We start from the raw sequence: 17,317 nt of genomic DNA on the forward strand, positions 1-17,317 counted from the left end.
AATACATATATATACACAAACGTATAATTATCGTATGTTATATAGTTCGTGATATCATCGGTCATATTGGACGGTCAGACGTTGTGTAAAACTCTTTTCAAAAACACAAGTCTCAACAATTTGGATTGCTTATCATGTTGGTATGGTTTAATTTATGTAAATATTAATCTCATAAGTATAATTTGATCGGAAAATTCTGGGTCATTACAAAAATGCTTAAAAATTTATAATGTTTTCTTAATATGATAATAAATATAATTGGGCGTTCCAAGACCCATTAGTATTAGCTTATGTTTTTATGTCTAAGAACTATTGTTTTATGTAAACTTACTTTCCACGGAATATGACCGAATAGACAGTGTCTAGAACATTTCTACTTGGACTTGGTTGTTGGATTTTCTGAACAATCATAGACTAAAAAGATCCCGCTTCTCCAATAGATCTACCTCGATATCTATTTTGGATAATTAATTGTGTGAAGTTCGTTTACTATAGGACATTACGGAACATGTTTATATACTTTTTATTAACATGTTTAATGACTACTTAATTATTAAGATTAGTTGTCAGTCCAACGGAAGACTACTAGTTGAAATAATTATGGCGAATGAAAAGTCATATAAAATTACGTTTGGTGTTTAACGATTATGGGATAGCCTAGCGGTGACCCATAAAATGAGTCATGATGAGTTGATGATGGTTTCCTTCATATCTACTTCAATCCATCATGTCAACTCTTCCCATCAAATTCCTTTAGAAAAATTTGTTCTAGCAATATGAATAACATTTTCTTTAAAACCATAGATTCAGGAAACAGTGGTTCGGGCAACGACGGTTCACCATTATCGAATATGTGAATCATCTTTTGAAACCCATGTACGAGGTGAATCTTCCTTCGAAATCCGATTGAAGAAATGCTAGCAATTAATTAAAACATGCAAGTCGTACGGATTCCACCACCATCGTTGATGAAATTAGTTGTATTGTTATTTGGTCCCTTTTTTTGTTTCAACAAACTTAATTTGTAAGGTGGATTTGGAATTATTTTATCTGAAGAAATTTGGAATCAAGGATCTTGGAAGATAAAATTTAGGGTTAAAATTTTTGAGATGAATACGAAAGTGAAGAAGATGAATAATAAATGAATTTAGGGCTACAAACATGAATAAAGAAGGGGTAAACCATGGAAGTTTGGTTTGAGTGGTATGGGGTGAGATTCAACTTAGGGTACTGCTAACTCAGTTCGATTATTACTCTAAGAAGGGAGTTTTTCAACCTTTGATGGTACTGCCAACATCAATGCGATTTGGGGAGGTCTCTTGGGAGTTTTCCCAACCTTTGATGGTAACTCGTTTGTGGTTGACAAATGAGAGTATTAGATGTCGATATCGTCATTTAAAAAAAATGGGTAAAAATAAATAGATTTGAATACCTTCGTATCGGTCATGGAATGAGTTAACGGGGAGATTTAATGATCAATTGACTGACAGAAAGACTACAATTAATATAAAGGATTAATAAGGTAAAGTTAAAAGTTCATGGACTACTGATGAAAAAAGAGTAATCCACAGTATCCTCATATAACTGTCTTTAATTCGAGAATAACCCTAACAGCCAAAAACACTATAAAATCTTGAATTCATCAGCCCCTATAATCCGTCAAAATCAAAATCAAGAAAAGATAGCGGAGTGTTGTTACGTATCTTTCGATATTCAAGCGGAGATTCTTAAAAAGCTACCTGTTAAATCATTAATTCGATGTAGATTGGTTTCAAAATTCTGGAAGTCTCTGATCGATAGCTCCAAATTTATCGCTGATCACAGCATCAATCACAATTGGCCAAATCGTCTACTTGTAAGGTACAAAACTTCTGATTTTGAACACGTTTCGATTGATGATGATGATGATGATGATGATGATGATGAGGATGATAGTTTCCCCGAAAAGAAGGTTATCCATACTAGTACTATATTCCCATGTCTGATATATTTGCTGGTAAACCATACAATATAATTGGTATTTCTCAAGGCTTGTTCTGTTTTTACAATATGTTTGAATCTACCACAACTGTTATTTGGAATCCTTCGATTGTTACATGTATATGTATATATCTATGCATGTATATGTATATAATGTATATGTATATATTTGTTTGAATTAACAAGATCGAAACATGAATATGAATTGAAAGTAAAGATCAAAGGTAATGTAAATAGGTTTAGGGTTTATGTTATACCTCGAAGATATGAAGATGATTAACAAAAGAAAAGAAGAAACACTTGATGATGAAGATCAAACCCGAAAATATTATGAACACCTTGAAGATTCGATGAACGCGACGAATATCAACCCGGAAACAAGAAGCAAACGAACACGATAACACTATGGTGATGGGTGGCGATCGGCTTTGGGTAAAACCGAAGGGTGGCCTCGGTTTTGGTGATGAACAAGAGGTGGTGGTTGTGTGGTGTTTCTTGGTAGTCGATGGTGGTTGTAAGGTGGTAGGGTGGCGGCTTTTGATGGTGGTGGTGGTGATTCTTTGGCCGAAAACCAAAGAAGAGAGGGAGATTGAGATTGTGATTTTGAGAGAGGATTATAAGAATGTTTTGGTACAACAAAAGCATTAGCCTAGGTCTCTATTTATAGGTGAGGTTAGAAGGTTCTAGGTTTAGGGTAAAATGGGAAAACTTGGTGCCAAAGTAATCGATTAGGGTTAGGGTTTGCATGGGTGGTGGTGGCCGTGAATATGGGAGGGAAAAATAGTCTTTTTGCCCATTAAAAAAAATCAGCCAAAAGGGTTTAGGGTTAGGGTTGGAACTTTTCACTTTAGTCCTTGATCTTGTGATTAGTTTAAATGGTTCTTTAAGTATCCAAGTTTAATCATTTAAGTGTACGAGTTTTAAGGTTATTCATTTTGTTCACGAAAGTTTATTAGCTCGTTATTTTTATCTTTTATTAACTTGACAATTATTGCACAAAGTTAATTAATATATTTTATAACTCTTAATACTTAACAATTGTGGATTAAAGTTTAATCATTAAGTTTTAATTATATTTTTTGGGCATTTAATATTGGAAGAAATATAGAATAGAAAAATGAGGGTCGTTATAGTACATCCCCGTTATTAGAAACTTCGTCCCGAAGTTTTAGGTAGACTTCTCGGATGCATCAGCGTTTGAGAAGAGATGGGGATATTTTCGTATCATTTGGTCTTTGCGTTTCCATGTATATTCGAGGCCTCTACGCGAATTTCAACGGACTTTAACGATAGGTATGTTGCTTTTACGCGTTTGTTTGACCTCTTCATTCATGATTTCTATAGGTTCTTCAACGAAGTGCATTTGCTCATCAATGCGGATATCATCCAAAGGAATAAAAAGTGTGTCATCAGCAAGACACCTTTTAAGATTAGAGACATGAAACACATCATGTACCTGGCTAAGTTCAGTTGGTAGTTCTAATCGGTACGCCACGGGACCAACTCTTTGAGTGATTGTGAAAGGTCCAACATATCGTGGACTGAGTTTACTTCGTTTACCGAAGCGGACGACACCTTTCCAAGGGGATACTTTCAACATGACTTTATCTCCAACTTGAAATTCTATATCCTTCCGATGCTTATCAGCATAGCTCTTTTGTTAGCTGCGGGCAGTTTCTAATCGTTGCTTAATCTGGACAATCTTTTCGGTGGCTTCATGAATAATTTCAGGACCAGTTAAATGTCTGTCCTCGAGTTCATCCCAACACAAAGGGGATCTACATTTCCGTCTGTATAAGGCTTCAAAAGGTGCAACTTTAATGCTAGAGTGATAACTGTTGTTGTAAGAAAATTCAGGTAAAGGCAAGTGTCTATTCCAACCTTTTCCGAAATCGATTGCACAAGCACGTAGCATATCTTCCATGGTTTGAATGGTTTGTTCACTTTGGCCGTCAGTTTGCGGATGATAGGTTGTACTCATGTCGAGTTGAGTTCCATAAAGTAGCCCCGCAAATTCGCGGGCATTAAGCTAGTAATAATAATTGTACTTAGTAATTAATTATTAATTAATAATCTTAGATAAAATAAATGCAAATTTGCACATGTATAATATTGCTGTAAATACCACATATAAACATACACATATTCATCATATATATGAATAGTTTATCTTTCATTTTCCAAAATAAAAAAAAATAAATACTCATTATCTACTCATTGTACCATTAGATTGCAAATACTCAGTTAGCAAATCTTTAGCAACTACGAGTCTAAATAAATGAGTTGATGATGGTTTCCTTCATATCTACTTTAATCCATCATGTCAACTCTTCCCATAACATTCCTTTAGAAAAATTTGTTCCAGCAATATGAACAACATTTTCTTTAAAACGAAAGATTCAGGAAGGAAACAGTGGTTCTGACAACGATGGTTCGGGCAACGACGGTTCACCATTACCGAATATGTGAATCGCCCGTGTATGAGGTGAATCTTCCTTCGAAAGCCGATTGAAAAAATGCTAGCAATTAATTAAAATATGCACGTCGTACGGTTTCACCACCATCGTTGATGAAATTAGTTGTATTGTTATTTGGTCCCTTGTTTTTGTTTCAACAAACTTAATTTGTAAGGTAGATTTGGAATTGTTTTATTTGAAGAAATTTGGAATCAAGGATCTTGGAGGATTAAATTTAGGGTTTAAAAATTTTGAGATGAAGACGAAAGTGAAGAAGATGGTTAATAAATGAATTTAGGGCTAGAAACATGAATAAAGAAGGGGTAAACCATCGAAGTTTGACTTGAGTGGTATGAGGGTGAGATTCACCTTAGGGTACTGCTAACCCAGTTCGATTCTTACTCCAGACAGGGAGTTTTCAACCTTTGATGGTACCGCCAACATCAATTCGATTTAGGAATGTCTCTTGTGAGTTTTCTCAACCTTTGATGGTACTGCCAACATCGTCGCAAATTGAGTTTCCTTCTAACTCATGTGTGGGTGAAAAATGAGAGCATCCGATGTCGATATTGCTATTAAAAAAAGGAAGGGGGTAAAAATAAATTGATGAGAATACCTTCGTATGCTTCGGTCATGGGATGAGTTAACAGGGAGATTTAATGATCAAATTGACAGAGGGACTACAATTAATTTAAAGGATTAATAAGGTAACGTTAAAAGTTCAGGAACTACTGATGAAAAAAGAGTAAACCACAGTATCCTCATATAACTTTGTCTTTAATTCGAGAATAACCCTAACAGGCAAAACACTATAAATAAAATCTTGAATTCAGCAGCCCCTATAATCCGTCAAAATCAAGAAAAGATGGCGGAGTGTTGTTACGTATCTTTCGATATTCAAGCGGAGATTATGAAAAAGCTACCTGTTAAATCATTAATTCGATGTAGATTGGTTTCAAAATCCTGGAAGTCTCTGATCGATAGCTTCAAATTTATCGCTGATCACAGCATCAATCACAAGAATTGGCCAAATCGTCTACTTGTAAGGTACAAAAGCTGTGATTTTGAACACGTTTCGATTGATGATGATGATGATGATAGTTTCCCCGAAAAGAAGGTTATCCATACTAGTATTCCCATGTCTGATATATTTGCTGGTAAACCATACAATATAATTGGTATCTCTCAAGGCTTGTTCTGTTTCTACAATATGTTTGAATCTACCACAACTGTTATTTGGAATCCTTCGATTAGAACGTCAGTTGCTATTGAGATGCCTAATATGTTATATTGTTCTACAGACCCGGTTATTGGTTTTGGGGTGTGTCCCCGTACTAGTGATGTTAAGCTTATCAGGATTAAATCTTATGAGATTTGGAAAGTTGAAGTTTTTACTTTAAGTTCTGGAACTTGGACAAGTTTTTCCACCAATTGGCCTAACAGAATTATTGTATTAAAACCGGAGCAAGTAGATCTAGATAGGCATATTTACTGGCCCGCTTGGGAGATTGATTATCTTGATGATGATGATGATGATGATGATGATGCTGCAAGAAAAAAGCCGCCTGCTTGGGAGACTGTTTGTGGTGATAAGATGCGTAATACTATTATATCATTTGATGTGTCAGCCGAAAAATTTACACAAGTATACCTTCCTCCTAAATTAACCAACCCTACCAACCCTACCGAACCTGCCTTATGTATGAGCATATCGAAGCTAGCGGATTCTCTTGTTGTGTTTTTAAACACTCTTGAGGTTGAGGGACAAGTTTGTGGCGTATGGATGATGGAACATGATGGTGTTTCAAGATCGTTTACAAAGTTATTCACCATTGGCCCACCAGATGCATGTATAAGAAGGGTACTTGGATTTAGAAAGAATGGCATACCAATACTTGAAGTTGAAGTTGAAGTTAAAAGCAATAACGGTCGTAATTTGAGTGATATTGTTGCTTATTATGAACCTAATTTTCATTTAGTGATGTGTGGTGGAATAATAAGAAATATGTCATTTGTGAGTTCCTACGTGGAAACTCTACTTTTGCTTGATCAGTGAGAGCTAGCTTTTAAGTGATGTTTTATTTCTACTCAAAATTGAGGATATATTTAAGCTAGAGTATGGCTAAATGTCTATGAGTTTTGGAACAGATAACTAAGGTAATTATCACACTAGGATATTACTTTGCAGGTGTGTTTTAGTTAGAGGAGTTAGCTAGCTAGCTATGTTACAAATAGAATTATTTTTTTTTTTTTTTATTATTTTTTTTTTTTTGAAGAAGAAGAAAGGATATATATATATATATATATATATATATATATATATAAATATATATATATATATATATATATATATATATAAAAGAAACTTTCATCAAAAAGATGAAAATTACAACAAATTACAAAGCAAAAGGCTTTTGAGCCCAAACAATTGACGAAAACCGAACAGAAAAAAATACAACATATGACAAAATTAACAAAACCAAGAGCCCTTAAAGCACTATCCCACCGAGCCCTCTTGAAAAACTGAACCCACGAGCTCTGGAGCTGCTAAGCCCACAAGCCAACATGAAACTTGAAACAAATGACAGCCCAAAAAAGAAAGGGCTAATAGCCCAATCAAGACCCGATAAGAAACATAACGATATTGACGAAAACCGAACAGAAAAAAATACAACATATGACAAAATTAACAAAACCAAGAGCCCTTAAAGCACTATCCCACCGAGCCCTCTTGTAAAACTGAACCCACGAGCTCTGGAGCTGCTAAGCCCACAAGCCAACATGAAACTTGAAACAAATGACAGCCCAAAAAAGAAAGGGCTAATAGCCCAATCAAGACCCGATAAGAAACATAACGATCGGTAACCGAAGCCATAACCCTAAAATTGAAGGAAATAAGACGTCTTCATCACAGTACTTGGAGGTGCAGGGAACTTAAAACCTTAGAAAAGGAAATCCCGAGTTATAGAGGATGAGATGACAGAGTCATTGGAAATTGAATTGAATTGAATTGAAGACGAGATGCAGAGAAAGAAGGAGCACTGAGGGAACAAAGTGAATTCGAGTATTACCAGGCAAGACAAAGGAAAAGAAGAAATGAACTTGGCAGAATAGAGAGGAGAAAAGAACGATTATGAAGAAGCCAACATTTTGCAAGTTTGATTCTTTTAAGGTTGAAAAAAAGGAAACGAATAATACCACATCTTGACTTATTACCAAGGCATCGGATGTTCCACGAAGCTAACCTCATGGTTTTGGAGTTTTTTAAGGCGTGTAATCCGCCATGTTTTCCATTAAAACACCAAAGTTGAATAACTCCTCTTTGTAAGAAATTTTATTGTACCCAGTACCATCAGAACCATATTTGGTGTTCAAGCAATCTTGGCCAGTGACGTGGTTTATTTCACTGGTTGTGTCAAACATGCTAGAAAGATTACGGACTTTATTGATCCACTGAATGCTTTTTCTTTTCTTCTAATAATGGGTGGAACATAAGGTTTGAGCAGATCACTTTTATTACCAGAAGATGTACCACATCTTGCTTTAAGTTCTGCACTGTGACGATCCGGAAATTTCCGACCAAATTTAAACTTAATCTTTATATGTTTCCGACACGATAAGCAAAGTCTGTAATGTTGGGCCTAAAAAAGTTTGAACTGTTTCATATATTCAATTGACCTTCGACTACTCTCGACGATTCACGAACAATTAATTGTAAATAGATATGTGTGTATGTATATATAAATAATAATTCGAAATATAATTTGAAGTATTATATGTTGTTGTTATTAAAAATTAATAAAATAAAAATAGGATATTATAATAATTATTATTTAAAATATATCTCTATATATAAATAAAGTATATAAAAAATAAATATTAAATGATTGTAATACTCGTTTAATGTTCCGATTGATATTAAGCAAGTTAAATTCAAACTTATGTAATTTTAAAATAAACGGTGATACGAAAATGAGTTCTATAAATCTTAGGCTTATTAAAAATGTATTTAGGAACTATTTGTTAAGTTTTAACACTTTTTATATTTTACTCAGAATTGAAAGCGACAGTTGATGTAATTTTTATTTAACAAATTAAGGATCAAATTTTATACCATAATAACCAAAATAAACAAATATGGTTAATTTAAAAATATGGAATTTTTCCGAGGACTTTTATCCTTCACTGATTAACAACGGAGCCCGAATTAATACATCTATATTATATGTCAACTGGGAAACAGCATTTAATCCCGTGAATTGAAATTATGTCAAGATTATTTTTTTTTTAGTTTCATTCTCCCACATGTGATAAAAGGTTGTTAATTTATTATATTTATTAATTATTAAAAGTTTACAGCTGTGTTGTTACATGTTTCTCCACTAAGATCATATATTTTGTATGTACACAATTTTGCATACAAGTTATACATATAGATAGGTAAACGTTGAACCATCATCACCCAACAACTTTCATTACTTGATCGTTTATTATTTCTTGTACAACCCATTCTTCTTTCTTTTATGGAACACACATATTCAACCCACCATCACCACAACCGTCACTTCCTCACTATCTCTCTCGTTCCATGACCATCAAATGCCACCACCACCGAACACCTCATCACCACCAAGAACCACCTTCATCACTCAAGAACATCGAACAACACCCACTACTATTACGCGTTTATTTTTTTTTATGTTTTCTGTTTCTATTTCGAACATCAACCACCACCATTCATAAACCACCACTCCATTACAACCACCCACCATGAAACCTCTATTATTTTCGTTTTCATCGACTGCAACTAATGGCCGGCTGCTGCTATATATATATATATATATATATATATATATATATATATATATATATATATATATATATATATATATATATATATATATATATATATATATATATATATATATATTAAACCATCAATCACAACCACCCATTAAACTACAACTCAGTGATTTACTCTCTGTTGGATCAGCCCATTTAAGAAGTTTGGCCCAACATCTATAAGCCCACTTTTAATGAAGGTGACGAGAATATTTGGTGATGGTGATGTAAAGGGATAACGAAGGAAATGCATGATTATGATCAAAAAAAAAAAAATGAAATGATGATGATGACATGATGATAAGATGAGAGGATGTTAGGATTTTATGATGTAAATGATATTGATATGATTATTTGGTTTCCTATCAATTTGGATTTGAGAAAAGAATGATGAAAACAGATAATACGGATTAAATATGTTTAATACACGATTAAAAACAGAAAAGTAGCGGGCAGTGCAATGGTTACGGTGTTGTGTTTGTTTAGCGTGAGGTCGCGGGTTCAAACCCGGACTTGGGCATTTTTTTTAAGGGCTACTTCATTGAGGTTACTTTACAAATACTCATTTTTATTATTATTATTATTATTGTTATTATTAGTTATTATTGTTATTATTATTACTAACATTGATATTAGAATTAACATTATTATTATCATTTAGGTTATTATTATTAGTATCATTATTGAAATTATTATTAATACCATTTATATTAAAAATTATTATTTTCAAAAGTATCATTTTTATTATCACAATTATTGTTATTATTACAAATAAATATTATTTTACAAAAATATATTACAAATATATTAATATTATATATTATTAAATTTTTATGACATTAAGTAAACTATATATAAAATATATTAATTAATATAAATATATATTCTTATCATATATAAACCTTGAAATAAATTTCTATTTGTAATATATTATGATATATGATAAATATTATATTATTAAACTACTTTTGTAACGACCCTGGATTTTCCAACGTTTATTTATTAATAATTATTATTATTAATACTTGTGATAAAACGAATGTATGTTATTACATTTACTTGTTGCCATGATTAACCGCACTTGACTTTTAATTGCCCGAAACGTCTTTGTGACACGCGAAACTTTCACGAATAATATTTTCACATATTATTTACATTCATGATTAAGGTTTATTAATCATTTTAATTAACTATGGCCACTAGTTAGTTACTTGGGCTTTAATTGGATTTATTTGATAACTACTTGAAACTTGGGCTTTTATTAGTATTAGTGGACTTGAAAGCCCACCCTACTTCTTTAATGGACTTGTTAGCCCACTCAATTTAACTAAATGGACTTAACTAGCCCAACACTCATGCAAGTATCATCATTATGGATTAACTAGTTGGTTTGATACTTAAAGAATCTAGTTACACATCTTCCCCATGCTAGGCCACCTTATATCCATCTTTTTAGTCAAGTGTACACAAGGAACTAGTGGATTTTTTTGGCCTCCCCCTTCCTTTGTCTCGCTGACCGACGGCTCCCATAGGATAGAGGGTGTTCAAAATATATATATATTTTTTGTATTATTTCTACTTGCATCCTCTCACAATTACACACACACTTCAAACTCACTTTCATTTTCCTCTCATCTTTTCTCTCTTTTCTCTCTAAGATTGTAAGAAACAATGCTTATGTTCTTCCTTTTCTTCTTGCTTAAAACCGAACCAAAAGACCTTCATCATCATCATTCTTTTGTTTAATGTTACTTGTTAGTTGTTGTTACTTTGTTACTTGTTGTTTGTTACTTACTAGTTTCAAGAATCAACTCTTTAGTTTGATTCTTCATTTTATCTTGTATTTACAAGACATACATGAACATGAACTTACTAGTTTATGATTCTACTTTATTGTTTCAAAAGAAAGAAAGTTCATGAGTTGAAAGCATACTTGTAATTCATGTTAGTAAACTTTAAAGTTTACTTTCTTAAAGATCAAGACTTAGGCTTGAATCTTTAAAGTATGAAACTCATGAACTTATTTACTTGTTTACTTAGTTTATTTCTTCATATTATGCACTTTAATTTCATGTTTGTTGGTTGTTATTGGTCAAGTGTTACTAGTTAACCTTGATCTCATTAATCTTGAACTAAAAGTTAACTTTAAAAGTTCAAGAACATGTAAGTAAGCTTCTTTAACAATAACTTTGTACACTTATGTTAGATCTAGACTTTTGAGTCTTGGATCTTCAAGATCAAACTAAGAACTATGTTCTACAACTTAAGATCTTGATTTCATAAGTTCACTTTCAAGTTTGTAACTTATTATTAGTTTTAAAGTTCATGTATGTGTTAGATCTAAGACTTTGATGTAACTTTGGTTCATCAAAACACTTGCAACACTTAAGTGAGTTGTGCTTCATGTCTTAGACTGACACTTGGGTTATGATGGTAAAACCTTGGTGAAAATGATGTAAACACATCAACGAGTTGTACACTTGAAGCCATATGCATCAAGGATGAGAACCATGATAAGCATCGAGCACCAAGAACCACCGGAACCTACTGACCCTACTGTTTTGCTGTTTCTGTGTCTGACCCGTACGACCTGGGCTACTGTAACTATGATTTTCAGATAGCTCTGTTCGATTAGATAACTTTTCATATAGGGCTCGTCTTAATCCGAGTTACGGTTTAGGATTTATGGCCCTCCGATCGTCACTATGTCCATTTAACGTTGTGCTGAAAATTCTGACCTACTCGCACTTAGACCGTCGCCACGGTCAAACGAAGACGAGTTTGCTTCTGTAATTTTTACCACAACTAAAGGACTCATATACGGAGCCATGGCCACTGGTCTCACCTTATTTCGGTAGGTATAGAGGCCATGGTGACTGACCGAACTCAGCCTTTGTTTTAAACTCTTTTTATGAACGAAACTTACTTTACGCCTTTTGTTTAATGATGAATGATGATGACCCTTAAGACCTTATTTACATACTTTTAAACCTTTTTGGACGATTTACTGACTTAGTACTATTTGACTTAGGTTGAGGACCCGTTTGGACAACCTTCATTACTTGCTTACTTTCCGAGTCATACTTTACCGCTACTTTATCATTGTGAGTTATAGCATCCCTTTTTACTTTAACTATTTTGGGAACTGAGAATACATGCGCATTTTACGTTTTACATACTAGGCACGAGTACTTAAACTTATATATGTGTGGGTTATACAACGGCATAAACATTCCCTTTAGCTCGGTAACGTTTAATCATTGGTTTTTGAACCGTGAACGCGAATCTTAGATATGGATCCATAGGGTTTGACATCCCCACTCGGGCTAGTCGCGCTAGCATTTAACGAGTGTTTAATACTTCGTAAACATACGCACTTGCCAAGTGTACTTTCAGGGGGTATAAACGTTAAGTTAGTTACCAAGTGCCCACGGTTAACATATACTTTATCATACTGTTTTGAAACGCTCTTTGTAGCACTGAAATCTCGTGGCCTACCTTACATACTGTTATACTTAAACTATAGCTCACCAACCTTTGTGTTGACGTTTTTAAGCATGTTTTTCTCAGGTGCTTAAGGTTATTTGCTTCCGCTGTGTACTTGGCTTGCCGTAGACACCCGCTGCTCTAGTGTTATCACCGCATGAACTGTTTATCCTGCATTCATAACTTTAATACATTTGAAACTATGTTTTGTAACGACCTAAGGGTTACATACATTTATTCATGCTTGCTATTCGTAGAAGCATACTGTTGGTGTAAAACAATTGACGTCGGTTCTGATGTCATCTTTTTATCGTGAATGCAACTTCTTTTATTACAGCATATAGTACTTAACCTTGTAATGATCCTGTTGTTGATGATTCGTACACGATGGTTTTGTACGGGGCATCACATTTGGTATCAGAGCATTGGTTGTAGGGAATTAGGTTGCATTAGTGAGTCAAGACCGACCCGAGTAGGATTCACTAATAGGACTAATCTACAACTTGCTAGTTTACTTGTTTCCGCTGAACTTACTGCATGCTGCTGCTTACTTTTACTGCTATATGTTGTATGCTATTACATAATTTCATTACTGCATGCTATTATCTGCTTTCGATTGCATGATACTTGTCGTTATTGCCATGCTACTTATTGTCATACATGATTTAAACTGTTGGCCTAATACATGCTTGCTTTATGACTTACTGACATGGAAAAATTTATTTTTCCTTGTTCAGATGTCGGATACTCCACCTGCTATCGTTTTGGGCAGTTCAGACTCGTCAGCCACCCCACCTGCTGCTGCTGCCGACACACCGATCCCGCTACCCACGAGCGACCCCGGCGCTTCATCTTCCGGGACTAGCAGCCAGGCGCCTGCCCCAGTGGTTACTTCTAGCAAAGCCCAGGACCCTTCGGAGATTCCAGCTCCATCTGCCCCCGGTCCCTCAGGATCACAGCCCCGCTCCTGTGAGATTGTGATTCACGCGGAGTTCGGGGAAGGTCCATTCCGTAACCGGCATCGCCATTGGTGCCGACGCGCCCCTGATGGACGTCTCATTCTGATCGGACCCGCTAGGTACAGACAGATGATGGCCGCTCAAGGACTGCCTGTTCAGCCACCCGTACAGCCACCACATGATTCGGACGACCCGTCATCCACTGATGCTTCATCCGACGACACCTCCTCAGACGACTCCAGTGATGATGAGGACCCTGCTGATGTACCTATACAGGCACCGTCATTCCAGCGGTGAATGGAGGTCGTGCTTTCACTGACGCATTTGGTCGGCGTCGTAGGGTTACTGCTCGTAAGCGGCTTGTGCCGTACCCTGCCGACCCACAAGTGCGTAAGGCACCCCGTTACGTACTGACTATTTCTGGAGCCGGAACATCTGCACCCCGTTATGTAATGTCTGCACCACCGGCACCACCCGCACCACCTGCACCACCAGCACCGCCAGCACCGTCTGCCCCACCATCTCCCACAGTCGAGGAATTGACAAGGGAGGTGGAGATCCTCCGAGCTCGAGTTGCTGAGCTAGAGGACCAGATGGCCCATGTTATGGACATCCTTCACCCACCTTCACCGTAGGGCTTTTGTATTTAGATTTCATTATGTAATCTAGTTGTAGTTTTATGTTTCACTTATGTATTGTACGGACTTATTCAGATGTATGAAACTTATTATTATTAATGGAACTTTGCGTTATTTAATTCTTGCACGATGTTCTATTTACATTACTGTACGATGATTCTGTGGTATTTGTACCTAGATGCGTTATTTAATAACATGCGATGTTTTGATTCCATGTTGGTTACTATATACTGTATTATTACTATTTGAATACTGGATTTTGACTTGATTCAAAAATTTTGTTTAGAACATCATGGCCAACGGACGATCAACACCTACCACCACCCAAATCGAAGAGATGATTGCCGAAAGGGTAGCCGCAGCTATTGCGGAAATGCAACCCCAAGCTCCACCGCCACCGCCACCACCACCGGTTATTCAACCCGTTCGAAATGGGTGTACTTACAAGGAATTCCAGAGCTGTAAACCACACAACTTCAGTGGAACCGAGGGACCGGTTGGTCTCACCAGATGGTTCGAGAAACTTGAATCAGTATTCCGAGTTAGCAACTGTTCGGAGGACAGCAAAACCAAATTTGCTTCTTGCACGCTATCTGACGGCGCGCTCATGTGGTGGAACACAATGGCACAGGCACAAGGCATTGATGAGGCGTACGCTACGCCATGGGAAGAATTTAAGTGTGCCATGATTGAGGAGTATTGTCCGAGAACCGAGATACAAAAGATGGAAATGGAATTTATGCAGTTAAAGGCCGTTGGGAACGACCTTGATGGTTACAACAGGAGATTTTTGGAATTAGCCCTGATGTGTCCGACAATGGTTACACCGGAGTTCAAGCGAATGGAAAGGTACTTCTGGGGAGTTCCTAAGAGCATTAAAGGAAACGTCACCTCGTCCAAGCCACCGAATGTTCCCGAAGCGATGCGTATGGCGCATACTTTAATGAATCAGATAACCATCGGTGAACCGGAGAAAACTAAGACTGAAGCGGGTACTAGTGAGAAGCGTAAATGGGATAACCACAACAACAACAACAACAACAACAACAGGGGAAGGAACTATGATCAAAACCCGGCGAAACAACATGAGGGTTTCAGAGGAAACAACAACGGTGGAAACTCCAACCCCAACAACAACACCAACTCCAACCCGAACTACAAGGGAACCTTACCACAATGCAAGAGGTGTTACAAACACCATACTGGGTATTGCAATGTTGTCTGCGAGAAGTGCCAACGGTCTGGGCATATCGGAAAGGACTGCAAGGTCACCACTTTGAATGGGAAGCCGAACAACAATGGACCGAAAAAGTGCTACGAATGCGGACAGACGGGCCATTTCAGAAATGCGTGTCCAAACAAGCGAAAAGATGGCGGAACACCCCGTGGGCGAGCTTTTAATGTTAATGCAAGGGATGCACGTGATAACCCCGACTTGGTGACAAGTATATTCACAATCAACAATCTTTTAGCTTCTGTCTTGTTTGATACTGGTGCGGATAGAAGTTATGTATGTAGACATTTTTGCGATAAGATTAATTGGTCGTTAGTCCCGTTAAAAGAGAGTATGCTTGTCGAGGTCGCCAATGGAAAACTTGAGAAAGTTGACCATATTAGTCGAGGAGCTATTATCAACATAGCTGGTGCAGATTTCGAAATTGATTTGATACCTATCAAATTGGGAAGTTATGACGTGATCGTTGGTATGGATTGGTTGAGCAAGATAAGGGCTGATATTATCTATGGAGATAAAGCTCTTCGTATACCACAAGGAGACGGTGAGCCACTGATCATCTACAGAGAGAGATGTACCTCAAAGCTGAACCTCATTAGTTGCGTGAAAGCGCAAAAGATTATGAAGAAGGGACGTCTTGCTGTCCTAGCGCATGTGAAAACAGTAGAAACTGAGGTGAAGAGCGTGAACGACGTTTGAATTGTGAACGAATTTTCCGATGTCTTCCCAGAGGAATTGCCTGGATTGCCGCCGCAGAGAGCAGTAGAGTTTCAGATCGATTTAGTGCCAGGAGCTGCACCTGTAGCTCGCGCACCTTATAGACTCGCACCTTCCGAGATGCAAGAATTACAGAGTCAACTACAAGAACTACTTGACCGTGGATTTATCCAACCAAGTTTCTCGCCTTGGGGGCGCACCTGTTCTGTTTGTGAAGAAGAAGGATGGATCCTTCCGTATGTGTATCGACTACCGTGAACTCAACAAATTGACAATCAAGAATCGGTATCCTCTTCCCCGCATTGACGATCTTTTTGATCAACTACAAGGATCGAGTGTTTACTCTAAGATCGATTTGCGATCCGGTTATCACCAGTTGAGGGTGAAGGAAAGCGATGTAATGAAGACTGCATTTAGAACTCGTTATGGTCAATATGAGTTTCTCGTGATGCCATTCGGATTAACCAATGCACCTGCCATGTTCATGGACCTCATGAATCATGTCTGCAAGTCATACTTGGATAAGTTTGTTATTGTCTTCATAGATGATATCCTCATCTACTCTAAGAGCGAAGAAGAGCATGAGCAACACCTCCGACTAGTACTTGAACTCCTGAGATAAGAGCAACTTTACGCCAAATTCTCCAAGTGTGAATTTTGGTTGAAGGAAGTACAATTTCTGGGTCATGTTGTGAGCGACCAGGGTATCAAAGTTGACCCCGCCAAGATTGAAGCCATCAGCAAGTGGGAGACCCCCACTACTCCGACTCATATTTGCCAATTCCTAGGTCTCACCTGTTACTACCGAAGGTTTATTGAAGGATTCTCTCTGATTGCGCGTCCTTTGACCGCGCTGACTCACAAGGGCAAGAAGTTCATTTGGGAACCCGCACACGAATCAGCATTCCAAACCTTGAAGAAGAAGTTAACCACCGCACCTATCTTATCGCTTCCCGAAGGCAGTGACGATTTCGTTGTTTATTGCGATGCTTCAAAAAGTGGTTT

The 17,317-nt window shown here is 36.7% G+C and overlaps 1 protein-coding gene across 1 annotated transcript; it reads left to right on the forward strand.

The window, feature by feature from the left end:
* Nucleotides 1-5,301: 5,301 nt before the first annotated feature.
* Nucleotides 5,302-6,492, forward strand: LOC139896341 (F-box/kelch-repeat protein At3g23880-like). Its single transcript, XM_071878971.1, has one exon. The coding sequence runs from the start codon at nucleotides 5,302-5,304 to the stop codon at nucleotides 6,490-6,492; it is 1,191 nt and encodes a 396-aa protein (XP_071735072.1).
* The last annotated feature ends 10,825 nt before the right edge of the window (nucleotides 6,493-17,317 follow it).

Source organism: Rutidosis leptorrhynchoides, chromosome 1 (assembly GCF_046630445.1).
Source record: "Rutidosis leptorrhynchoides isolate AG116_Rl617_1_P2 chromosome 1, CSIRO_AGI_Rlap_v1, whole genome shotgun sequence".
Lineage (NCBI taxonomy): Eukaryota > Viridiplantae > Streptophyta > Magnoliopsida > Asterales > Asteraceae > Rutidosis > Rutidosis leptorrhynchoides.